Source organism: Oncorhynchus gorbuscha, linkage group LG24 (assembly GCF_021184085.1).
Source record: "Oncorhynchus gorbuscha isolate QuinsamMale2020 ecotype Even-year linkage group LG24, OgorEven_v1.0, whole genome shotgun sequence".
NCBI classification, from domain to species: domain Eukaryota; kingdom Metazoa; phylum Chordata; class Actinopteri; order Salmoniformes; family Salmonidae; genus Oncorhynchus; species Oncorhynchus gorbuscha.
In genome coordinates, this window is record NC_060196.1 from 48,562,655 (window position 1) to 48,588,421 (window position 25,767).

General features: G+C 45.0%; 3 protein-coding genes and 1 pseudogene across 5 annotated transcripts; 1 reads left to right on the plus strand and 3 right to left on the minus strand.

Annotated features, from left to right (window-relative positions):
- The first annotated feature begins 227 nt into the window (after positions 1-227).
- LOC124012942 lies at positions 228-17,116 on the plus strand (annotated as a pseudogene).
- An 829-nt stretch (positions 17,117-17,945) lies between these two features.
- On the minus strand, positions 17,946-20,049 carry LOC124012948. Of its 3 annotated transcripts, none has more exons than XM_046327040.1 (3): positions 19,877-20,049; positions 19,613-19,768; positions 17,946-19,154 (listed from the first exon to the last, which is right to left on the minus strand). In XM_046327040.1, the coding sequence occupies exons 1-3, from the start codon at positions 20,034-20,036 to the stop codon at positions 18,415-18,417; spliced, it is 1,056 nt and encodes a 351-aa protein (XP_046182996.1). In that variant the 5' UTR covers positions 20,037-20,049; the 3' UTR covers positions 17,946-18,414. The 3 variants fall into 3 exon arrangements, with proteins under 3 accessions (XP_046182996.1, XP_046182995.1, XP_046182997.1); XM_046327039.1 differs by having other exon boundaries at positions 19,838-20,049; XM_046327041.1 differs by lacking the exons at positions 19,613-19,768; positions 19,877-20,049 and adding an exon at positions 19,241-19,487 and having other exon boundaries at positions 17,946-19,172.
- Positions 20,050-20,081: 32 nt separating this feature from the next.
- On the minus strand, positions 20,082-21,111 carry LOC124012259. Its single transcript, XM_046325730.1, has 2 exons — positions 20,817-21,111; positions 20,082-20,785 (listed from the first exon to the last, which is right to left on the minus strand). The coding sequence occupies exons 1-2, from the start codon at positions 21,109-21,111 to the stop codon at positions 20,082-20,084; spliced, it is 999 nt and encodes a 332-aa protein (XP_046181686.1).
- Positions 21,112-21,446: 335 nt separating this feature from the next.
- LOC124012933 (TLR4 interactor with leucine rich repeats-like) lies at positions 21,447-24,525 on the minus strand. The gene has a single exon (XM_046327005.1). It carries the CDS (start codon positions 24,134-24,136, stop codon positions 21,464-21,466), a length of 2,673 nt encoding a protein of 890 aa, XP_046182961.1. The 5' UTR covers positions 24,137-24,525; the 3' UTR covers positions 21,447-21,463.
- Positions 24,526-25,767: the final 1,242 nt, after the last annotated feature.

Sequence of the window (25,767 nt, forward strand, 5' to 3'; positions counted from 1 at the left end):
TCTCTGACTGTGGGGTTGTCTCTCTGACTGTGGGTTTGTCTCTCCTCTTGTCTCTCTGACTGTGTGTTTGTCTCTCTGACTGTGGGGTTGTCTCTCCTCTTGTCTCTCTGACTGTGTGTTTGTCTCTCCTCTTGTCTCTCTGACTGTGTGTTTGTCTCTCTGACTGTGGGGTTGTCTCTCCTCTTGTCTCTCTGACTGTGTGTTTGTCTCTCTGACTGTGGGGTTGTCTCTCCTCTTGTCTCTCTGACTGTGTGTTTGTCTCTCTGACTGTGGGGTTGTCTCTCCTCTTGTCTCTCTGACTGTGGGTTTGTCTCTCCTCTTGTCTCTCTGACTGTAGGTTTGTAATAGAGATGAATGATGAACAGGACCGGCCATATAGGTGCAGCGCTCCTGGCTGCTCACAGGTGTGTGTGTGGACCTCTCGTAAACAATCTCCTCACTGCATGATGATTTGATATCTAATAATCTTATTTTATCATAAATCAGATTTGATAAATGTATGCCACTTAACAAGTCATTCCATAAATCAATGTTTTAGTGAGCATCCTAAGTTGATCTCTCTCGCTCTTCGCCCCATACAGCGGTTCCAAACAGAAGACCACCTGATGATCCACAGACACAAGCATGAGATGACCCTCAAGTTCTCCTCCACCAAGGCTGATCCCCTCGCAGGTGAGAAGAACATGTATAGATGTAGACAGCATAGAGAGGACAATAGCTTTGTAATGATGATTATTTCTATCCTGTTTCCAGTCAAGGATAACCTCCAATGCCATAGATTCCCTATTTTTCCTTTTCTGTTTCACTCTCTCTTTCGTTCTCTCGTTCTCCGTCCCCATGTTTCACCCTTATTAACTTATTACCCAGAGTTCTTTATTTGTGTTTCACTAATGTTCTCAGTCTGTCAGGATTTTTTAGTGTAGAGTTTGTGTGTCTGACTGGTATGATAATATTTCTCGTCCCTTCCGATTGGTAGAATACAAGTGTTCTGATAAGTCTTCTCCCTCCCCCTCTCCTCTCCTCTCTCCTCCCTCCCTCCCTCCCTCCCCCTTCACCTCTCTGACCGACTGTCTGTCACTCAAGCGTAGTGTTGTCTGGTTCAGGCCTGTGTGTCCGTGTGTATATGACCATGTGTGTGTGTGTATGCATGTGTATTCATGTTTGTCTGTGTGTGTGTGTGTGTGTGTGTTTACGTCTTTGCATGCGCGTCTGACCTCTTCTGTGGTTGATGAAAAAACGATGATGTAGAGAACAGTACAGTATACTGATGACTTGTATTGATAACCAGTAGTGGTAAGATATTATAGTATTTGCAGCACATACAGAGACGAGAAGAGAACAGTCGATCCACAGCAGACTAGAGCACTGGTGGCCAAGGCTCAGCCTCAGACAAAAACACACTCTCAATCGTGCAGGCCAGACGAAGACCCTGTCTGTCTGTTACCGTGGCAACGGCTGTCTGTCTCTCTGGGCTTAAACATCTCTGTTGACCTTTGACCCATACCAGTCAGGTTCTATCCTGCAGGGGCCTGTAGACACTCAGCCCTCCTGGAGGAAATCTCCTGTCAAAACAAAGGAGTGCCGAGCTTGTGATTCCTGACCTCGCGACCTTTCAACCCTGATAGTTTAGATTATAGGTGAGAGAATCAGTCTCTGTCTGTCTGATCTTATCTTGGTTACTATGGTGATCGCTCTTGGGTGAAGTTTCCCCTAAGTACAGATATAGGATCAGCTTCCCCACCCCCAATCCTAACCTTAGCCATTAGTGAGGAAGATGCAAAACTGACCCAAAATCAGTGGCTAGGGGAACCATCACCCTAAAGCCTCGTGATCTGCTCCTGGGCCTGTGGCTGGGAAGGCTGTCATGGTGGTGTAGGGTTGGCTACACAAAACAAGTTGAACATAGTTCCAGTGATGTTGAAACCATGCCAGATGTAAACTGCCTGAGGTGCTGGTTTAGATCGGTCTCTGCCACAACCAAAACCTATCTGTGTACTTCCATATGCCTAGTGGTTAAGAGCATTGGGCCAGAATCCCTGGACCAACTAGGTGAAAAATCTGTTGATGTGCTCTTGAGCGAGGCACTCAACCCTAATTTGCTCCTGTGAGTCGTTCAGGATAAATGACTACAATGTAAATGTAGCAATATCATGGTTGTTATGATATCTGTTTGATGCTAAACGTCTGTTTGCTCTCTCTGTGCTATGTGTGATCAGACCAGACCCCAACGCCGACCCGTTTCCTGCGTAACTGTGAGGAGGTGGGTCTCTTCAATGAGATCGAACAGGAGTTCCGCCAGGCACAGGAAGAGCAGAACATTAAACAGGTTACACACGAAAAAACTACATTTCCCATGAAATCTCAGACATATAGAGCAAGCGGGTGAGACTTGAACATATGCTAGTTGGGACTAGGAAACTCCAAAATGTCAGACTTTCTCAATCGTTAAACGCTGCACGTGTATAACTAAAAGCAGTTCAATGTTTCCGACATCGGAGTTTCCTATTTCCGACTAGTTTCCTATTTCCGACTAGCATAGACATTGCATCATTGTATCTGTCCAATTATGGCATTTGTGAGAGCACGGCCAGTGCCATTGAAGGCCATCTCCACTTCTACTACTTCTATGAGTTGGCAAACAAACTTAAAGGGTGCACACTGCCACCTAGAGTGGGTTGTTTGAACTGGTATAAAGCCAAGGTTGGCGATATACCTGCAGTAATGGAATATTTGCTCAAGAATATAATTCATTGGCTCCTGGTGAGCTGGATGGAATTATGTGATCCTTCCTTAAGCCATAGGAAGTCCCACCCAGTTGACTACTTCAAAATGGTGAAAGTCCTCAATGTCGCTGCCCATGCTAAAACAGGCTTTTGGGCAATAGAGTTTTCTATTTCTATGGACTTGAACTAACAAAACTGTCATTTATCATGACAGTAATTACTGTACTAGCACGTTAAACACCGTATCCAGAGAGCATACTGATAGTCTTGCATGCTAGGTTTCAAATAAAATCATATTTATTTTTCGAAAGTCCTTTTTACATCAGCAATTGTCACAATGTGCTCAACAGAGACCCAGAAAGAGCCAGCAAGGTTTCGAGGCTGTTCTATGAAACTAGCAAATGGAACAGACAAACAAATAGGAGACCATCACCAGGGTCAGTGATGGGAAAAGTACCCAACTGTCCTACTTGAGTAAAAGTCTTAATACTTAAGTATCAAAGGTAAATGTAATTGATAAAATATACTTAAGTATCAAAGGTAAATGTATAAATCATTTCAAATTCCTAATATTAAGGAAACCTGACGTCACGATTTTATAGTTTTTTTAATTTACGGATAGCCAGGGGTACACTCCAACACTCAGACATCATTTTCAAACAAAGCATGTGTGTTTAATGAGTCTGCCAGATCAGAGGCAGTAGGGATGTTCTCTTGATAAGTGAGTCAATTGGACCATTTTCTTGTTCTGCTAAACATTCGAAATGTAACGAGTACTTTTGGGTGCCAGGGAAAATGTATGGAGGAATGTAGCGGAGTTAAAAGTACATTATTGGAATGTAGTGAGGTAAAAGTAAATGTTGTCAAAAATATAAATAGTGATGGAAAGTACAGATACCCCCAAAAACGACTTAAGTAGAACTTAAAAGTATTTTTACTTAAGTACTTTACACCACTGCCAGGTTGGCAGGTGTTTTGACTGATGGGAAAGTATTGAGTGAAAGGTGAGTGAGAGTCAGACAGACATTCAGGCAGGTTTAGTTATTTGACCTGCAGCAGGTAAGAGACACCAGGTGATCACATTCTTATTGGCAGGGTAAGCATCCAGACAGATTGACACATAACGGACAGACACACACAGATGCGTGCACACACACGCATTCACGCACACACACACACTTTGCCGCAGACCCACAACACACACTCACACAATGTCACCCACTCCAAGATGTTAAATTGGTATGTAGACGTGTGTATTCATTCAAACAACAACAGAATACATATTAAAACAAGTCTTCTCTTCCTTGTCTCTCAGACTCAGAGTCTCCCTCAGAATGGATCATCATGTGTGAACCAGCCCCAGCCCCACTCCCAACACCAACCACAGTCCCATGGTGGTATGAGGGGTCTAAGCTGCAGCATGGCTGGACAGCAAGCACTCCCCTCTGCCCAGTCCAACTCAGTCATCACCCAGGCCCACTCCATGCTCACACACTCAGGGTAAGCACACAGAGACAAAGATCCAGACACACACACACAATTACACACCAAACACACACATCTTGTCAACATGTTACTATCCTCTACCTCTACCTTTCACCCCTCTCTCTCACCTCCCCTCCCTCCCCCCCTCCCTCCCTGTACCTCTCACCCCTCCCCCTCTGCTGTCCTAACCATAACTCATTCTGTCTGTAGCAGGCTGTCATTCCCCAGACAGTCTAATTTATTAGGCCTTAATGAATTAGAGAGAGAGAGAGAGGGGGGTTGGGGAAGAGGGAAAACAATTGGAGAGAGAGAGAGAGAGAGAGAGAGAGAGAGAGAGAGAGAGAGAGAGAGAGAGAGAGAGAGAGAGAGAGAGAGAGAGAGAGAGAGAGAGAGAGAGAGAGAGAGAGAGAGGGGCTACTGCCTATTAAAATACACCATTGGTCCCATTCAACCTCCATCCTTCTTTCTGTCATTCTCTTTCCCTTTGCATCTCTTTCTTTCTCTCCATCTCTCCCCATATTTCCCCTCACCCGCCATCTCTCCCCATATTTCCCCTCACCCGCCATCTCTCCCTCGGCCGTTGACACAAACCAGTCATCTGGTTCAAGCTCTAGTCCCGGCCCCAACCAACACCAGCCCCTGTCTCAGTCTCGGCCCCAACCCCAACCAACACCAGCCCCTGTTTCAGTCCCGGCCCCAACCCCGACCAACACCAGCCCCTTTTTCAGTCCCGGCCCCAACCCCGACCAACACCAGCCCCTGTTTCAGTCCCGGCCCCAACCCCGACCAACACCAGCCCCTGTTTCAGTCCCGGCCCCAAACCTGACCAACACCAGCCCCTGTTTCAGTCCCGGCCCCAACCCCGACCAACACCAGCCCCTGTTTCAGCCCGGGCCCAACCCCGACCAGCTCCAGCCCCTGCTTCAGCCCGGGCCCAACCCTGACCAACTCCAGCCCCTGCTTCAGCCTGGGCCCAACCCCGACCAACACCTGCCCCTGTTTCAGCCCGGGCCCAACCCTGACCAGCTCCAGCCCCTGCTTCAGCCTGGGCCCAACCCCGACCAACACCAGCCCCTGTTTCAGTCCCGGGCCCAACCCCGACCAACACCAGCCCCTGTTTCAGTCCCGGGCCCAACCCCGACCAACTCCAGACCCTGCTTCAGCCCGGGCCCAACCCCGACCAACACCAGCCCCTGTTTCAGTCCCGGGCCCAACCCCGACCAACACCAGCCCCTGTTTCAGTCCCGGGCCCAACCCCGACCAACTCCAGACCCTGCTTCAGCCCGGGCCCAACCCCGACCAACTCCAGCCCCTGCTTCAGCCCGGGCCCCGGGCAGTGTGGTGGTGGTGTGGGTTACATGGCTGTGGTTATCACACTACAGCGCATGGAGATTAGGCATGGCTCTGTCTTTCCTCTCAACTCCAGACATTTGGCCCTGCTTTGTGAAACCTGTCACACACACAGCTACTAACTAGAGCTAGGTAGCTACATGTATCTCTGGTGTGTGAGGCAGTGAGTTGAGCTATCTAGTCAGTCCATGTCCTGGAAAGATGGTGTGATATGGATACCTTCTAACATACCTTTATGAGCCCTTACATTCTCTCTCTGGCCAATCGGTGACGTTCATTGATGGATTCAGAATAAATGTTTCAGAACTTCAAGACACTGCTGCTAGAGGTCTATTCTCAGTCCCTAAGGGCACCCTATTCAATTTAACCAGGGCCCATATAGTTCTGGTCAAAAGTAGTGCACTATATAGGGAATAGGGTGCCATTTGGGACACAAACCTAGAGTTTCAGAAGTAACAGAAGTTCTATGAGCCCTTCAGAAGAGTTAGAGTGGGCTTAGCTACAGCAGAGCACAACACAGCATAGTACAGTTGAGTAGTACAGTCCAGTTGATTACAACATAGTACTGCCTATTAGAGTACATTGACTAAGGAAGGGAAGGGACCATATCACATGGCCAGTTAAAGTCAGACAACGTCGTGCTCTGTAGCCCAGGCCGAGCTAGCAATGAGGTGATCTGTGTTGGATTCCGGGGATCTGACTGTTTCTCCCTGTGTTTACCACTGGTTTCTACGACGACCCCATCTCCGAGTGTCTGGCTGTTGGCCCAGGCGGACTGTTATGGTTACGTTAGGAGGCGTTGTTTTGGTTCGGTTCTTTCTTTTCTTTTTGCACGTTTATTTCGCTGCTTGCTAAAGAGTCAGTGGTGACATCACCAGGGATGACCTCAGCGCAGCGAGGGAGGACCACGCAGTCTGATTGGCTGAGGGCCAAAAGCATTACATCATCACATCGCACCCCAGCCCCTTCTGTGGCGTATGTCTCTCCCTCTGCTCAATCTATTACTTTCCCCCTCTACTTTCCATCTTTCTGTCTCTGTCTCACTCTATCACTCTATCACTTTAATTGAACCTCCTCTCTTTCTATCGCTTTATCTCACCGTACTTTCCATCTCTTTCTCGGCTACATCAAACTTTCTCCCTTTACATCTCAATCGCTTTCTTCTCTCTCCCTCAACCTCTCCACTCTCCCACGTTTCTCTCTATTTTCTCTGTCCCTGATCTGAGACCAGTGTAGAGGCTGTTTACTGAGGTTCTCTGACGTCTGAGTATTTCTTTCTCCCACTGATCTCAGACCTGTCCCTGGGCCCCTCTCCTCCCTACTGCACCTGAGGAACAACAGACAGAGACAGCCCCTGGCCGCCTCCATGCCTGGCACCCTGCCAGACCCAGCCATGCAGGGAGCATCTGCCCAGCACATGTCTGTGAGTACATACAACGTTACTTACACTGGCCTTCTTTAAGGAGCCTATACTTGAGAAATACCTCTTGCTTGTTACATTGCTATTTCCAAGTCCCAGTATTACATTGTAATGATTTACTAAATATCCTTTGGAACTGATTGAAACAGGAAGCATTTACAGGCTGTATAGATTTCAATAGATTTGACTTGTTTTCAAGGTTAAATTGTGTAGAAATAATAAGTAATTTGTTATGTTCCTCAGATGGAAAGACAGATGTCTATGGGATCCAGTATGATGAGCATCCAAGGTCCCGCCCACAACGCTTCCTGCTCTTCACCTCAGGTACTGACCAATCAGAATACTCTTTCATGGTCCCGACCAATTAGAAGGCTCTTTCTTCTTTCACATGATGTTCATGTTTCTGCATGGTTCTCTAGGATGACAGAGATTAGAGGAGCTGTTGTTTGGGCTTGTTACCCTGAACTTTTTCTTCCAATACAAACATGGAACAGCTACTCACCTCTTATGTATGTCATGTTTTTCATGCTGCCTATGCTCTTGCACACTCTCTCACCTTTTCCTTCTCACATTTACACACACACACACACACACACACACACACACACACACACACACACACACACACACACACACACACACACACACACACACACACACACACACACACACACACACACACACACACACACACACACACACACACACACTCTCTCTCTCTCTCTCTCTCTGTGGGGCCCCATTCACCCTCTGGCTATTCTCATTCCTCCTAGGCTGGAACAGAGAGGAAACGGAGTGTAACTCTACACCTTTACATACACTATCCCCAACCAGAGGAAGTCACAGTTTACATGTTCTCCCTCTAGCCTTCTTTATCCCTGTAATTCACTCAAAAGTTATATATTTCTGATTCTCTGTTTAACTTGACCTTTTTCTCACGTATTGACCTTTTTTTCGTTTTCAAAGGCTGTCTTGAAGAATTCGCTCTAAGTAAAATCCAGCACACAAAACACTTCACAATCTACAACTTTAAACAGGCACTAGACTCTCCAAGAGACTCCCCAGCCTCACACATGCACAACACACACAGGAAATGGCCTCACGTGCTGACCCTGTGCTTGGGGACTATATGGTGTCATGTTTCTGAACCAGAAAGGTCTCGGGCTAACATCTGACCCACAGCCTGGGGCTGGTTGGTCTATGTGTTCTAACACTCTCCTCCTCTCTATGGACTCATATCTATACCTGTTTTGACCTGAGGACTTTGACATGGCCAACATACAACTGTCGCTTGTCTAGGAATGTTATAATGAATTGAATGACTCGTTTCTGGACTTTGTATTGGGACAAATATATAGAAATAGTGTTTTCTAAAGTTGATGTCTTTTAAACATCTTGTTGTTTAGCTTGACAAATGGCTCAGCAGATTAGAGAATGAGACTTGTGGGTTTATTAATTGTATAGCATCTAGGTTAGCTTTACTGAAAGTAGGTCAAGTTAGCTCCTTTCTAGAATTCAATAACTCTGCAAGTTAAATAAGTTAAATAGTGAGGCCTTCAGTGAGGGAATTTATGCATCCCAAATGGCACCCATTCCCTTATAAAGTGCACTACATCATTTATGACCAGAGTAGTGCACTATAAAGGGAACAGGGTGCCATTTGGGACGTATGTGTGAAACAGTGATGGATATCTGTTTGACTCTGTCACATGAGGTAGAGTACAGTACGGCATGGTTTCAGGGTGATCAGCCATACACAAATATCCACCTGTTGGAGTAATGTACCAGTATAGAACTGTGACGGAATCATAGAACCAGTGTTACAGGGTTTCTATGTAGTAAACACAACTCCAGGACTCTTATACTGTTGCTTCTGAGTGTGTGTGTGTGCGTGTGTGTGTGCGCGAGTGTGCGAGAGTGTGCGAGAGAGGAAAAAGGGAGAGTGTGTGTGTGTGTGTGTGTGTGTGTGTGTGTGTGTGTGTGTGTGTGTGTGTGTGTGTGTGTGTGTGTGTGTGTGTGTGTGTGTGTGTGTGTGTGTGTGTGTGTGTGTGTGTGTGTGTGTGTGTGTGTGTGTGTGTGTGCGTGCGTGCGTGCGTGTGTGTGTGTGTGTGTGTGTGTGTGCGCGTGTGCGTGTGCGAGAGAGGAAAAAGGGAGAGAGTGTGTGTGTCTGTGTGGCTGGTAAAACTGGCATAGACAGCTACATGACCTCATCGTTGGCACTCTTTAAATGTACTCCATTTTTTCATTGGTGAATGGAACAGAAAAAATAAACGACTTCTCTTAAAGAAATATTGCATAACCGAGAGCAATAGTAATGTTGGATGATGTCATTCCCCAGAAACACTCTCTGTTTTTGTCCCAAATGGCACCCTATTCCCTACATTTGACCAGAGCCCTATTGCCTGTCTATAGGTTCTGGTCAAAAGTAGCGCACTATATAGGGTGCCAATTGGGACACAAGCTTTGCCTGGCCTCTCTTGCTGAGTGTGAGAGCTCACTGCTAGAGCTGTGAACTTACTTGCCTAGTTAAATAAAGGTTAAATAAAAACATTTTTAAAATGTGTTGGATTTGCCCCAAACATAACGCTTTGCATTTTGTCCAAAAAGTGTATTCCTTTGCCGTGGTTTTTTTGCAGTATTACTTTAGTGCCTTGTTGCATACAAGATGCACGTTTGGTAATATTTTTATTTTGTATATTTGTATTATTTTCACTGTGTCACTTAGGTAATTATTGTGGAGTCACTACAATGTTGTTGATCCATCCTCAGTTTTCTACCATCACAGACATTTAACTCTGTAGCTGTTTTAAAGTCACCAATGGCCTCATGGTAACATCCCTGAGCAGGTTCCTTCCTGTCCTGCAGCTCTGTTCAGAAGGACGACTATATGTGTCTGGGTGGTTATGTACATAATCCACGGCATAATTATTGACCATGCTGAAAGAGATATTCAATGTCTGATTTGTTATTGTACCCAACTACCAATCACTGCCCTTCTTTATAAGGCTTTCGAAAAGCTCCTTGGTTTTTGTAGTTGAATCTGTGCTTGAAATACAATACTTGACTGAGGGACTTTACAGATGTTATACGGGGAACAGAGGAAGGGTCAGTCATTCAAAAATCTGGTCAACCCCTATTATTTTACACACTGTGTGTCCATGTAATTTATTATGTGATTTGTTTGGCCAAATTTCAAGCCTGAACTAATTTAGGGTTGCCTAAACAAACGGGTTAAATACTTATGCAACAACAATATTTTATTCAAAAAATATAAATATCTTCCACTTTGACATTACAGAGTATTTTGTGTAGATTGTTGCCAAAAAATGATAATTAAATACATTTTAATCTCACTTTGTAAAACAATAAAATGTCAAATAGCTTGCCTATGTATTAGTTATATTCTATTATAGAAGTGAAAAGTTTCATTACGATTCGCTATATATCCATTTTCAGATATGTTTGTCAATTTGCTTTTATTGTTTAATGGCTCAATGACAGACATGTATTTGTTTCAAATCGATCACTTGATGGTTTCATCTCAGAGAGACCAATGATCATGTTTTTTTGCAAAATGCCAAATATCTGCCTCACTCTCAGGGAAAAAAGTATTACTATTGTGTTTTACAGTCAAATATAACAAATAACTACATGTTTTCTAAAGAACTGTACAAATGATAGATTTGTGACAATATATATTTTTTAATTCAAAAAAATCTTATCCAGAGTGACTTACAGTAAGTGCATTCATCTTAAGATAGCTAGGTGAGACAACCACATATCAATCACAAATACATGATATGAACAGGCCTTTCCAGCTAAACAATGGATATATACAACATGCAACAATTTCAAAGATGTTACTGCGTTACAGTTCCTATAAGGAAATCAGTCAGTTGAAGTAAATTGGGTTTCACATAGCTGGGAATACAGATATGCATCTGTTGGTCACGGATACCATTCAAAAACAGTAGGCGTGGATCTGAAAACCAGTCAGTATCTGGTGTGACCACCAGATGCCTCATGCAGCTCGACATACAGCATCTCCTTCGCATAGAGTTGATCAGCCTGTTGATTGTGGCCCGTGGGTCCCACTGTTCTTCAATGGCTGTGCAAAGTTGCTTGATATTGGGTAGGAACTGGAACACGCTGTTGTACCAGAGAATCCCAAACACTGGGCCATTTTCAGCTTCTAGGAATTGTGTACGGGGGGGGGCTGTGCATTATCATGCTGAAACATGAGGTGATGGCGGCGGATGAATGGCACAACAATGGGCCTCAGGATCTCGTCACGGTATCTTTGTGCATTCAAATTACCATCGATAAAATGACATTGTGTTCGTTGTCCGTAGCATATGCCTGCGCATAACATAAACCCACAGGCACCATGGGGCAATCTGTTCACAACATTGACATCAGCAAACTACTTGCCCACATGATGCCGTACAGGCTGTCTGCCATCTGCCCGGTACAGTTGAAACCGGGATTCATCCATGAAGAGCAGACTTCTCCAGCTTTCCAGTGGCCATCGAAGGTGAGCATTTGCCCACTGAAGTCAGTTACGACACCAAACTGCTGTCAGGACCCCGGTGAGGATGACTAGCACACAGATGAGCTTCCATGAGGCGGTTTCTGACGGTTTATGCAGAAATTCTTCGGTTGTACAAACCCACAGTTTCATCAGCTGTCCGGGTGGCTGTTCTCAGACGATCCCGCAGGTGAATTTCATTTTATTTATTTAACCTTTATTTACCTAGGCAAATCAGTTAAGAACAAATTATTATGTACAATGACGGGCTACCCAGGCCAAACCCGGGGCGACGCTGGGCCAATTGTGCGCTTCCCTAATTATGCGCTGCCCTATGGGACTCCAAATCACGGCTGGTTGTGATACAGCCTGGAATCGAACCCGGGTTTGTAGTGAAGCCTCTATACTGCTTGCTGGTATCCCTGCTTGCCAGCTCACTTTCCGTTCGAATCCCAGATCCGTCGTTGCACCTGGGATTCCACCTCTTTAACCGTTAGGCTAACTGCCACCCCTGTAAGGTGATACACACAAGTGATACACTTAACTTAAGATATCAAGTGATACATTTACCTTAAGATATCAAGTTATACACTGTTAACTTAAGATATGAAGTGTCATTGATGATTGGTACATCTTGACCTCTTAACTGTTTTCACAGCTGTAAAAGAAGAGAAAGAATAAGAAAAGCAATGACGAATTTCAGTTGTATTCCTTTGCTCAGTTCAGTGGTGATGTTTGTTGGAAATGCTTTAATGCCTTTAAACACCAAGTCTGTTTTTTTGGACAAAAATAAAATCACTTGGGAGTTGGTAAGAAAGGGCCTGTAGAGATCAGTTTTAATTGTAATTTCATGGTATTATGTTTTGTTATGTTTTTATTCCTTAGAGAGCTAAAACCGTGGGTCACCTCCACCAACACCAACACCCACACCCGGGAGCTGTCGCCAATGGCAACATGGGTCCCACCATGGGTAACATGATGGAGATGTCACCGCGCCAACGGCACACTCAACTGCAGCAGCAGCATCATCAGCACCTGCAGCAGGCTCCGCCAATCTCCTACCAGCAGCACTGCCACGCCCCCTCCACATCACCTGGGAAATGCCCACAGCCTGGGCCACCAATCAGGGAACGCGCCGCATCATCCGGTTCACCAATCACCTCCCTCGCACCTGCAGGCCAGCCACACCCACCAGACCTCGCCTCACCTGCCCCTCCACTCCATAGCTGCTCAGGTACAGTATTACCTAGTTGTTGACATGACAACCACTCTATATCAAGCTTTGTTAGTTTAGCGTGAGGGTTGGTTGCCAATTGCTGTAATCTGACATCTGTAAAATTGCCTGTCATCACCACTGTTGCATCAACATAATGGTGCTATTGCATAGACCTTTTGAATCCCAAATGAACCCGTTTCCTATGTAGTGCACTCAAAAGTAAATTGGAATTAGGGTGTTATTTTGAAGGCAGCCCTTATCACAGAGGATCCAAAGTTGTACAGGTTTAATGACCCGTGTTTGTCTGTTGTGCAGTTGTCTCCAGCAGCGCAGCAGATGCATTCATCCCAGCAGACACATTCCCTGCATGCAGGCCAGGCGACTGGAGGACGCCGCAGGAGGTCTGTGGACCAGGACCCAGACGAGCGCAGACAGAAGTTCCTGGAACGCAACCGAGCTGCGGCCACTCGATGCAGACAGAAGAGGAAGGTCTGGGTGTCTGCTTTGGAGAAGAAGGCAGAGGAGCTGACACACAACAACATGCAGCTGCAGGTAGGTTTATACGAAGGTTGTCATCATACCAGTACAGCGATACAACCATAACTGATTTTCCCTGGACAAAAGTAAAACTCAAAGCAGACTAAACTCTTTGGTTCTTAAAAAACCTATTTAATGTTAAATATTATGTGCTATAGCACGGAAATCAAACCATGATTCAGGGTGACATAAGGCTGCTTCTTTCTACCAGTAGGACTTTTTTCCTCTGGTATCGTAACAACCCAAGACAACATGAGTTTACGCACGCATACACATACACTCACATACACATTGTCACACTATCACTAACCTTTCTGTCCCTCGTACCATTCCAGAACGAGGTGACTACTCTGAGGTCAGAGGTTGGCCAGCTGAAGCAGATCCTGCTGACCCATAAAGACTGTCCTGTCTCCACCCGGCAGAGAGAATCACAGGGGTACCTCAGTGAGTAACACCCCGACCCCGCCCATCCTCAAAACACCCAGAGGTATACCCCTCCTCTCTACAATACTCCTATCCTCAAAACACCCAGTGAGTAACACCCAATAGGAAGGTCCTGTCCCAAAACACCCAGAGGTATACCCCGCCCATCCTCAAAACACCCAGAGGTATACCCCTACTCTATACAATACTATCCCAAAACACCCAGAGGTACCCCTACCTATCAATACTCCTAAAAACACCCAGAGGTATACCCCTACTCTATACAAAAACACCCAGAGGTACTCCTATCCCAAAACACCCAGAGGTATACCCCTACTCTATACAATACTCCTATCCCAAAACACCCAGAGGTATACCCCTACTCTATACAATACTCCTATCCCAAAACACCCAGAGGTATACCCCTACTCTATACAATACTCCTATCCCAAAACACCCAGAGGTATACCCCTACTCTATACAATACTCCTATCCCAAAACACCCAGAGGTACAATACCCCCAAAACACCCAGAGGTATACCCTACCCTACAATACTCCTATCCCAAAACACCCAGAGGTATACCCCTACCTCTACAATACTCCTATCCCAAAACACCCAGAGGTATACCCCTAAAACCCTCTACAAACACCCAGAGGTATACCCCTACTCTATACCTATCCCAAAACAGATTATACCCCTACTTCTATCCCAAAACACAGATTCCTACCCTCCAGATTCCTACTTCTATCCCAAAACACAGATTCCTACTCCTATCCCAAAACAGACTCCTAGCCCTATCCCGAAACAGACTCCTAGTTCTAGTTCTATCCCAAAACAGACTCCTAGTTCTATCCTAAAACACAGACACCTAGTCCTATCCCTAAACAGACTCCTAGTCCTATCCCTAAACAGACTCCTAGTCCTATCCCAAAACAGACTCCTACTCCTAACCCAAACACAGACTCCTACTCCTAACCCAAAACAGACTCCTAACCCAAAACACAGACTCCTACTCCTAACCCAAAACACAGACTCCTATCCCAAACACAGACTCCTACTCCTATCCCAAAACCCACAAAGATACATACTGTACCATGTGTGCCATCTACATGGTCCCATGTGAGTGTGATGGACCTGCTACACAGGACACTTTTGCAGAGTGTGAGACACTCCTATTGTTTTTAGTGAAACCTGGGTCTTAGCAGCGACCCACTGGTTGAATCAACGTTGTTTCCACATCATTTCAATGAAATTAAGCTGAACCTACAGGAGGTTGGTAGCACCTTAATTGGGGAGGACTGGCTTGTGGTAATGGCTGGAGCAGAATCAGTGGAATGGTATCCAGTGGGATGGCCCTGTGAGAGACTTGTGCTGCTCGGTGTAAAACTTTCATAAATTCAAGGTATAATTCAATCCCAAAGAACACTTGATGAAGTGCCTGGCACACTGGCAAAATGTTACATGTCCAGGATAGCAGCTTAAAGCCTCAAGTTCTTGACGCCCAGTGTAGCTCCCTGTCAGAGGGTCTCCCCAATTCATGAAACATCCAGAGTCAGAAACACAGGTATCAGAAACACAGGGCTACAGTCTCCAAATGGTTGGCATATGAGGTTGAAAAGGGAGATCGAAAACCCCTTTGCACCTTGATGACTGAATTGAAACATCTATGATGCCTATTCTTGTCAGAATGATAGTTGATGTAACCAGTGAGCACATTCTTGGGTGTTACAGACAGATGTACTTTATTGGTATATTTGCTCCACAGTAATGCAAATGTCAAAATAAAATACCTATTTTCCATATATGAACTGTACATGAGTTGTCATTAATTATATAACATATGACTGCTTTATTTCTGGTGACAATTTGTTATTTTTATATATAGTGTTTCTATTGTAGACTTTCCTCTGGACCCAGATCTTAAACAGAGAGAGAGAGGGAGCTGTCAAACACTAGCCAGGTCAATTTGATTGACAGCTGTCTCTGTGCCCCAGGTCCAGGGAGTTCGACAGGAAGTCCCTCCCCCCTATGTCCCGGGTCGCAGCAGCAGGCCATCCAATCCAACAGCATCTCCACCTCCTCAGCTGGAGGGGGCGATGGAGCGCACAGCAATTAAAAATTAAAGCGCGGGTGGGTGCGCATGTGGTTCGGAACATAGAGTTGGATAGAGAGCTTCCAATAATGTCCCAGGAGACAAACTCTCTAGTACATCTCTATGGTTCAGAATCAACCCCCCTCCAATTGAGTACAGGATGTAGTTACTCCTAAACACTGAGCTAAGGTCAGTTATGTGTTTCCCCCCTAATGGTTAAGGTTAGGATGGGGAAGGGTGAGCTGATCCTTGATCTGTGGTTAGAGGCAACTTCTACTTGGAATCAGGGATTAAACCCTAGGTGGGTGCATCTCATTAGTCTTAAATGGCTCCCTCTCCTGGTCTCCTAGCCTCTATGGACACATGTATAGCAGAACTGGACTGGTCTCTATAAGCCTTACATCTCCGGTAGGTTTGCAAAATTCCGGTAACTTTCCCAACCGTGATTTCTGGAAAACCTGTGCATTTTGGGAAAGTTACCAGTGTTTTTGCAACCCTAGTCCCTGTCTCTCTAACTGTGTGATCATAGTCACCTGTGAACTGGATCGAATTGTGTCTGGGGGAATCAGTCGACCAATGTGTCTCAGTTAGTGGGAAATCAGACAAGTACTGTGCTATCTATTCCAGGACTGCTTCATGGCTGTGTGTCTGCAAACATACTTGTTATCATATCACCTTTTTCTTAGTGGCAGTATTTTTTTGAATGCGTCAGAGTTGGGTCTTGTAACTTACACCATGACTAGGACCAGGAGTTTCTCCAGGAACAACTGGGGCTTAAAAATAGCCTGTTACTATGGACCAGAGTTTTACCTAGTCAGGTCACTGGGTCAGGTTAAACTCCTGGCTCTAACCATGACTAAATAATGTTACTACATTGCGTATGTGTTTGTGTATGGTTGTATGTATAACATAGGCCTCTCTGAAATGCAGAACGTGAACAAAAACTAATACAAATGTACATTTTATACAAATTTATATCAAGTCCTATGAATAGGATGCCCTTGTTTTGTAACAATGTAATGCAAAGCCCCTTTTCCCTTTGAAAGTATTACAATGTTTGTACATACATTAAGTTGGGCCCAGAGTTTTCCTTGACCATGTCACTTGACCAAGATAACTCCTGGCCCTTTGTTTAACCTCTGTAAAGCACTTACTAGTTTCCTACAGTGTATTTATCATGTAAACTAGGCTCACACAGTATGTTGGCCTATTACCTGTTACCTGTATCTATGTATCCTTCTGTGTCTGTATTGTGATTTGTGTTTTGTTTATTTTTTTTGTACAGATATTGACAATCGCTACAAACCTAATACGAAAATAAAAGCACTTATTCTCTGGTATCTTATTGTGATTTTTACTCAAGTTTGGTTGCCTCCATCAGGAGAAAATGCCATTTGATCTAATAGGCCTGTCAGACGAATGGTTATAGTCTGCCCCCTAGCGATATCTTCTGGAACTGAAGACAGTTTGAGGCACCCTGATTGAATGAGTCAAAGGTCAGCGATCACAGATTCATTTACCCTTCTGTAACTTAGCTTTAGCAGGTTGAGTGAAAGAAAATGGATGTGAGAGGGCCAAGAACTAGTCAAAGTCAATAGTGATGACTTTTATTCACTATCAGTAGGGGACAGGCCCAATCCACTATAGTTTAACAAAAACTTAAGTAACGTATCAGTCTTAAACAACTAGGATATTGAAGTGGATTATGCTGTTTCTGTTTCATATCTCAGACTGTGTTTCCTGGTCTATATGTCTGTCTGTGTCTGCTGTTGTTATGGCAACACACTGTTGACAGGCTTGGAGTGTAGAGCTGATCAGGCCTGAGTGTTGGAGGTACTCCACCCGGTCTACCCAAAAAAAACACCTAACTATTGCCAGACTTTCTGTCTTGAAACACACGCACACACACTTTAAGTACATGATGAAACACACACACACACACACACACACACACACACACACACACACACACACACACACACACACACACACACACACACACACACACACACACACACACACACACACACACACACACACACACACACACACACACACACTTGCACAAATGCAGGCATACATTACACACACAACATGTTTTCTAATGAATGAATATGCAGTATTACTACAAACATTAAACTTACTGCCCTTCTGTAAAAATAGCAAAACTATAATATCGGTTTCTTTATTTGTATCGGAGCCGAATGAACAAAGGACTTACACCATTATTTGCAAAGGCATCGGTCTTTCTTTTCATACAGACAAATGGACCATTACGTCCAACAATCAGGAATGCATGGTTACTTACTTGTTACTTAGCACCAGCACAATACATAGTTGAGTATAAAAGTATAAAAACATCAAACAAAATAATTATTTCTGCCAACCAGCAGCCATCTTTTCTTGCATTTTCAAGCACATTACAAATGACATTTTATACACAATTTAATGGCTATTAGTCTAATATTAGCACCAGATGAAATCAGGTAATTCTCTCTCTCCCTCTCACACACACACACGGCAATGGAACAGGAAATGCATGAGGCTTAGAGGAAGTCTGTGGGATTGACATCCTGTAGTGTCTGAATCAGCCCTGATGAGCTCAGCTATTTGATCACCCATAAAAAGACAACATTGGTCATAACACATCTATAACTGTGGTCATATGGCCATATCCCATGAACATAACTATAACTGTGGTCATATGGCCATATCCCATGAACATAACTATAACTGTGGTCATATGGTCATAACCCATGAACAGAACTATAACTGTGGTCATATGGTCATAACCCATGAACAGAACTATAACTGTGGTCATATGGTCATAACCCATGAACAGAACTATAACTGTGGTCATATGGTCATAACCCATGAACAGAACTATAACTGTGGTCATATGGTCATAACCCATGAACAGAACTATAACTGTGGTCATATGGTCATAACCCATGAACAGAACTATAACTGTGGTCATATGGTCATAACCCATGAACAGAACTATAACTGTGGTCATATGGTCATAACCCATGAACAGAACTATAACTGTGGTCATATGGTCATAACCCATGAACAGAACTATAACTGTGGTCATATGGTCATAACCCATGAACAGAACTATAACTGTGGTCATATGGTCATAACCCATGAACATAACTATAACTGTGGTCATATGGTCATAACCCATGAACAGAACTATAACCGTGGTCATATGGTCATAACCCATGAACATAACTATAACTGTGGTCATATGGTCATAACCCATGAACAGAACTATAACTGTGGTCATATGGTCATAACCCATGAACAGAACTATAACTGTGGTCATATGGTCATAACCCATGAACATAACTATAACTGTGGTCATATGGTCATAACCCATGAACAGAACTATAACTATATGGTCACCCATGAACAGAACTATAACCGGGTCATATGGTCATAACCCATGAACATAACTATAACCGTGGTCATATGGTCATAACCCATGAACAGAACTATAACTGTGGTCATATGGTCATAACCCATGAACAGAACTATAACTGTGGTCATATGGTCATAACCCATGAACATAACTATAACTGTGGTCATATGGTCATAACCCATGAACATAACTATAACTGTGGTCATATGGTCATAACCCATGAACATAACTATAACTGTGGTCATATGGTCATAACCCATGAACATAACTATAACTGTGGTCATATGGTCATATGGTCATAACATAACTATAACTGTGGTCATATGGTCATAACCCATGAACAGAACTATAACTGTGGTCATATGGTCATAACCCATGAACAGAACTATAACTGTGGTCATATGGTCATAACCCATGAACAGAACTATAACTGTGGTCATATGGTCATAACCCATGAACATAACTATAACTGTGGTCATATGGTCATAACCCATGAACAGAACTATAACTGTGGTCATATGGTCATAACCCATGAACAGAACTATAACTGTGGTCATATGGTCATAACCCATGAACAGGACTATAACTGGGTCATAACCCATGAACAGGACTATAACTGTGGTCATATGGTCATAACCCATGAACATAACTATAACTGTGGTCATATGGTCATAACCCATGAACAGAACTATAACTGTGGTCATATGGTCATAACCCATGAACATAACTATAACTGTGGTCATATGGTCATAACCCATGAACATAACTATAACTGTGGTCATATGGTCATAACCCATGAACAGAACTATAACTGTGGTCATATGGTCATAACCCATGAACAGAACTATAACTGTGGGTCATATGGTCAACTATAACTGTGGTCATATGAACAGAACTATAACTGTGGTCATATGGTCATAACCCATGAACATAACTATAACTGTGGTCATTTGGTCATAACCCATGAACAGAACTATAACTGTGGTCATATGGTCATAACCCATGAACAGGACTATAACTGTGGTCATATGGTCATAACCCATGAACAGGACTATAACTGTGGTCATATGGTCATAACCCATGAACATAACTATAACTGTGGTCATATGGTCATAACCCATGAACAGAACTATAACTGTGGTCATATGGTCATAACCCATGAACAGAACTATAACTGTGGTCATATGGTCATAACCCATGAACAGAACTATAACTGTGGTCATATGGTCATAACCCATGAACATAACTATAACTGTGGTCATATGGTCATAACCCATGAACAGAACTATAATTGTAGTCATATGGTCATAACCCATGAACAGAACTATAACTGTGGTCATATGGTCATAACCCATGAACAGAACTATAACTGTGGTCATATGGTCATAACCCATGAACAGAACTATAACTGTGGTCATATGGTCATAACCCATGAACAGAACTATAACTGTGGTCATATGGTCATAACCCATGAACATAACTATAACTGTGGTCATATGGTCATAACCCATGAACAGAACTATAACTGTGGTCATATGGTCATAACCCATGAACATAACTATAACTGTGGTCATATGGTCATAACCCATGAACAGAGCTATAACTGTGGTCATAACCCATGAACAGAACTATAACTGTGGTCATATGGTCATAACCCATGAACATAACTATAACTGTGGTCATATGGTCATAACCCATGAACATAACTATAACTGTGGTCATATGGTCATAACCCATGAACATAACTATAACCGTGGTCATATGGTCATAACCCATGAACAGAACTATAAATGTGGTCATATGGTCATAACCCATGAACAGAACTATAAATGTGGTCATATGGTCATAACCCATGAACATAACTATGGTCATATGGTCATAACCCATGAACAGAACTATAACTGTGGTCATAACCCCATAACAGAACTATAACTGTGGTCATAGTGCCTGAACACAACCTTACTGTGGTTCTGTGGTCATGAATATAACCTTGTGGTTCTATGGTCATAACTCAACCCTGGCTGTGGTCCTGCTATGGTCACGAAGTGCTCCAGAGTGCAGGTTAAATACCAGTCCACTTCTGTCTCTGCCTCTGCAGCATCTTACACATTCTCCTGAGGATGTTCCTTCCTGGTGATGGCATCTTGGTGTTCTCAGGTTCTAAATATGGATTATCTAATGCTCACAATAAAAAATATATATTCTAGCGCTTAAGTGGGTCACAGCGCAAACATGTTTTCAAGTTCCAGGTCTATGGTGTTTATTAATCTGAGAACCTCTGCATGTCACTGTTGTCTCTACGGGTGGGGCTGATGTCAAGGAAACGGTCGCAGGGGAACTCTATAAGGTCGCCCCCTTCCTCCAGGGTCCCGAGCCGTGGCGGCCGGCTGCTCTGGAAGCTTGTGAAGTCTGTTGACACCGCCGCCGTTGTTGTCATGGAGCTGCGGAACGGTCGCCGCGTGGAGTACATGTGACGCACATGCACTGCTGACTTCCTCCTTTTCAGCTTCCGCCTCAAACTTCGCCCCAGCCAGGCTCCTCCAATCACCAGAAGAAGGACGGCGTTGCCGGCCAGTGTTCCCACGGTGACCAGTTGGAGGTCAGAGGTCAGTGTCTCTTGGTGATGAACCTCTTCTGGGAGAGTGACCAATCCGGCGCAGTGGTCCCTGGGCGCCACCTGACACACAGACCCTCCCACCACACCCTCAACACAAGCCATGTAGGTGATGTCTGGGCTTAGTTCTCGTAACATCACCGACCGCGCCGTGCCACGGGCGTACACGTACCGAGGAAAACGGTCAGATGACCCAAAGCGGTCAAACAGCACTCGGTAGTGGACCTCTTCTAGTCCCGGTCCGGCTCCCGGAGTAAAGCGGCTGTGGTCGCGTGTGGTCCAGTGGACCATGGCCGTGCTGGAGGCGACCTGGTCGACTGTCACGTTGGTGATGAAGTGGCGGTTGAACACACAGGGGTCGGTCACTGCAGGTATAATGTCCTCGTGACCGCCTCTGAACAGGTCAAACCGTTCCTCTTTTCGAGGGGTGGGAGGAGAGGAGGTGAGGAGCCCACTGAGATGGTTACCATGGCTATTTTGGTGGTCAATTGTCTGAGGCCAGGTTGTGGTTGGAGGCGTGGGGTTGTTCAGGAGAGGGGCTTGTGTTTGAGGAATGCTGCGGCCCGGAACGGAATCCCACCTCCCTTTCTCACGCTTCCCAGAAGCCTCAGCAGAAGGTTGCGACCTTGGGCTGGCAGATATTTTCTTCCTCCTCCTCCTGTTTGATGACAGGGATTTGTCCCGCTCATCTTGCCCTCCCTGGTCCCCTTGGATACCCACCTCCTCCTCTCCCTCCTTCCTATCCTCTCCCTCTCTACCCCTGCCCACCTTCTCTATTGCCTTCATCTCCACTCCCTCTCTACCCCTGCCCACCTTCTCTATTGCCTTCATCTCCACTCCCTCTCTACCCCTGCCCACCTTCTCTATTGCCTTCATCTCCACTCCCTCTCTACTCCCAATTTCCCTATGCTCTTCTCCATCCTTCCTTTCCTCTGCCTCTATTCCTCTCCTCTCCCCTTCTATCTCCTTCCTCACCTCTCCCTGCCCTCTCTCCCTGTCCTCCAGCTCCTTCTCCAGGACACCCCCTCCTCTGCTCTCCTCAGGCCTAGTCTGGGTCTCACACAAGTGGCTCCAACTCCCTGGGGGCTGCAGCTGGGAGCTGTTGACATAATCTAGATACTTCCCCCTCAGTGTCGCTGGGTGATGACACTGCAGGAAAACGGCCAGCAGCTTCCCCTGAGAGTGCGCCGACTTCATCCACTGCTTCAGCTCGCCCAGGCGGCAGTCACACGTCCAGTTGTTGCCATGGAGATCCAAATCGTAAAGGCCGCTGTTGAGGGCGAATATGTTACCGGAGAGGCTCGTGAGCCTGTTGTCTTTCAGTTTTAAAACACTCAGATGCTTCAGTTGTTCAAAAGCAGAGGGGTCCACTGTGGAAATTTGGTTACAACTAAAGTCCAGCTCCTCAACTCTCTCCAGCGGGTCGAGAAGTCCTGCGGGAAGATTTTCCAGTTCGTTCCCGTCAATCAGAAATTCTGTCAAACTCGACAGTCCTTTCAACGACTCGCTTTCCAAATGGTAGATGTTGTTATTGCTGAGGGATAGTTTAGAAAGCTTTTTCAGATTCTGAAAGACGTGGTTTCCGACGTGTTGTATTTCATTTTCAGAGAGCAGCAACGTATTCAGTGACCTGAGCTGGGAGAACGTAAACACATTACGCACCGCTGTCAGTTTGTTCTGCGCCAGGTTGAGAAAGCGCAGTTTGGTGAGCTTGGAAAAGGCGTTTCTGTGAATGTGACTCAGCTGGTTCGATTCTAGATGGAGATAATGTAGATTAGTCAAGCTCTTGAAGACTGAATTCTGTAACAGTTCTATGGCGTTCCCATCCAACCGCAGCTTCACAATGCTCTCCAAGTTACCAAACAGCTCTGGAGTAATCGTCTTAATGTCATTGTTATTGCCATACAAAGTTGTCAGTTTTGCCAGTGATTGTAAAGTTTCTGGGGGTATTGTTGATATCAGATTGTTGCCCAAATACAGCTCCTCCAATTTGGAGAGCTTTTCAAACGCTTTTGGGTGAATGGCCTGTATTTGATTATACTGTAAGTTCAACCTTATAAGATTTCCATACCGTGTGAAGTCGAAGGCGGAGATGTTACCGATAAAGTTTCCGCCGAGGCTGAAGACAAGCACGTCCTCTGGGACCCGCGAGGAGTGCACCTTGGGCACCGCGCGCAGCCCCCGGTTTGTACAGAGGATGTGCTGCGCTTGCTGGCAGTCGCAGCGCTCAGGACAGAAGCCGCTAGCGGGTGAAGGAGAGAGGAATCCGTCACAAGAGAAAAGTAGAAAGCAGATGACACCAACGAAATGACCGGTATCCATTCCAAAACCGCAGTTGGCTCAAACTTCTGATGCGGCATTCCCCCTCTGTGTTCAAGTGCAGTTACCCCGACTCTCCACTCTCACTTTGGTGTCCGATACATATGTCCATTTTTCACTTGTTGCTCCGTCATTGTGGAGGAAAGTTGTCCTACACTTAGTTTAGTGTGAAAAGGTGTCTGGATCCATGGCTAAAAACTGGTGTTCATAAAATACATGTATTTGTGCGCTGCGCTGTCATGCCGTGTGAGGAAACGCTCACCTCCCCAGAATGATCCATATCCCGGCCCCAAGTGGTCATCTGGAGCAAATTACAGACCTGAACGCAGGGTTCACGCGCAGAGCACACACACACGCGCGCGCGCGCTCAGACCCTCCCCCGCATCTCCCGTCCCCGCCACCACCATTAGTGTACAGCGCCTGACGTACAGGATTCAGAGCTGCGCGTGCATGCACACAAACACACGTCCTCTAAATCTAATCAAATGCGTGGAAGATAGGACGCATATACGGTATCTTGTTGTATTCGAGGCATGGAGAGAGAGTGAGAGACGTGTCTGAACCCTTTGACCGAGTTTTCCGCGTGCCCCCGCACCCCCTATGGCTCGCGAGGTGAGATTCGATACTCGGTATGGAGAAAGCAGACGGGAAGCCTTCCTTCCCACGAGGGTCCCTGGGGGATCCCGGACTGAGTGACTCAGTCTTGGACTACCTCCTCGCACACGTTTCAAAGTGCATAATGGATCTCTCCAGAAAGCATAGGCCTAGCACCAGAGGAAGACAGTAAAATAAAACGTTCTCATTCCACAGGATCTTAAATGTTGCACTGAAGAAAAACACTTAATTCGGTGTGTTACTGCTAGAATTCAAATTGCTTGCAGACAGTCATTTACCTCCATGCCATCATCAATGAACACCAATGTATTCAAGATGGCTGGTCAGTGGTACCTTGGGGAGGGTTGGGGCTCAAACACACATGGTTCACATTAATGCAAGAGGAATTCAGGTCATGGTGCCTGTGTTAAGACTACAGAGGCGGGGTGCCAAATCTTTGATTAGGATCTCTACTTGAAAGGCTGGGTACAAAGCATGATCTACGTAGTCAGGGTTCAGTTCAGTGAGCCATGTAGTGGACTGTAGATTAGACTGTAGGCTGTATGTTAGTCTAGTCTGTATACTGTCAACCTGGGCACAGGGGTCGACGTAACATAGTATCCCTCCAAATAGTATATGTTACATTTCCTATGTATTAGTTTGTGGATGTCCTTCATGCATTTTGCTGTTATGATTTACAATTTGATGATATTTTACAAATTGAAATTCGTACAATACGTTTTAATTTGTTACAAATTCCAAGTTGTTGTGGCCAACGTTAACTAGATGGCTAACGCTAACATTTGCTAGGCTAGGGGTTAAGGTTAGGAGTTATATTAAAGGGTTAAGGTTAGGAGTTGGGTTAAAGGGTTAAGGTTAGCTAACATTCTAAGTAGCAAGTAGTTGTAAAGGTGCTAATTAGCTAAAATGTTAAAGTTGTCCATGACAAGAGTTGAACTTGCAACCTTTGGGTTGCTAGACATTTGTGTTATACACCAACCCAACTACCCTACTGTCAGTATTATGTAACCATACCAAAC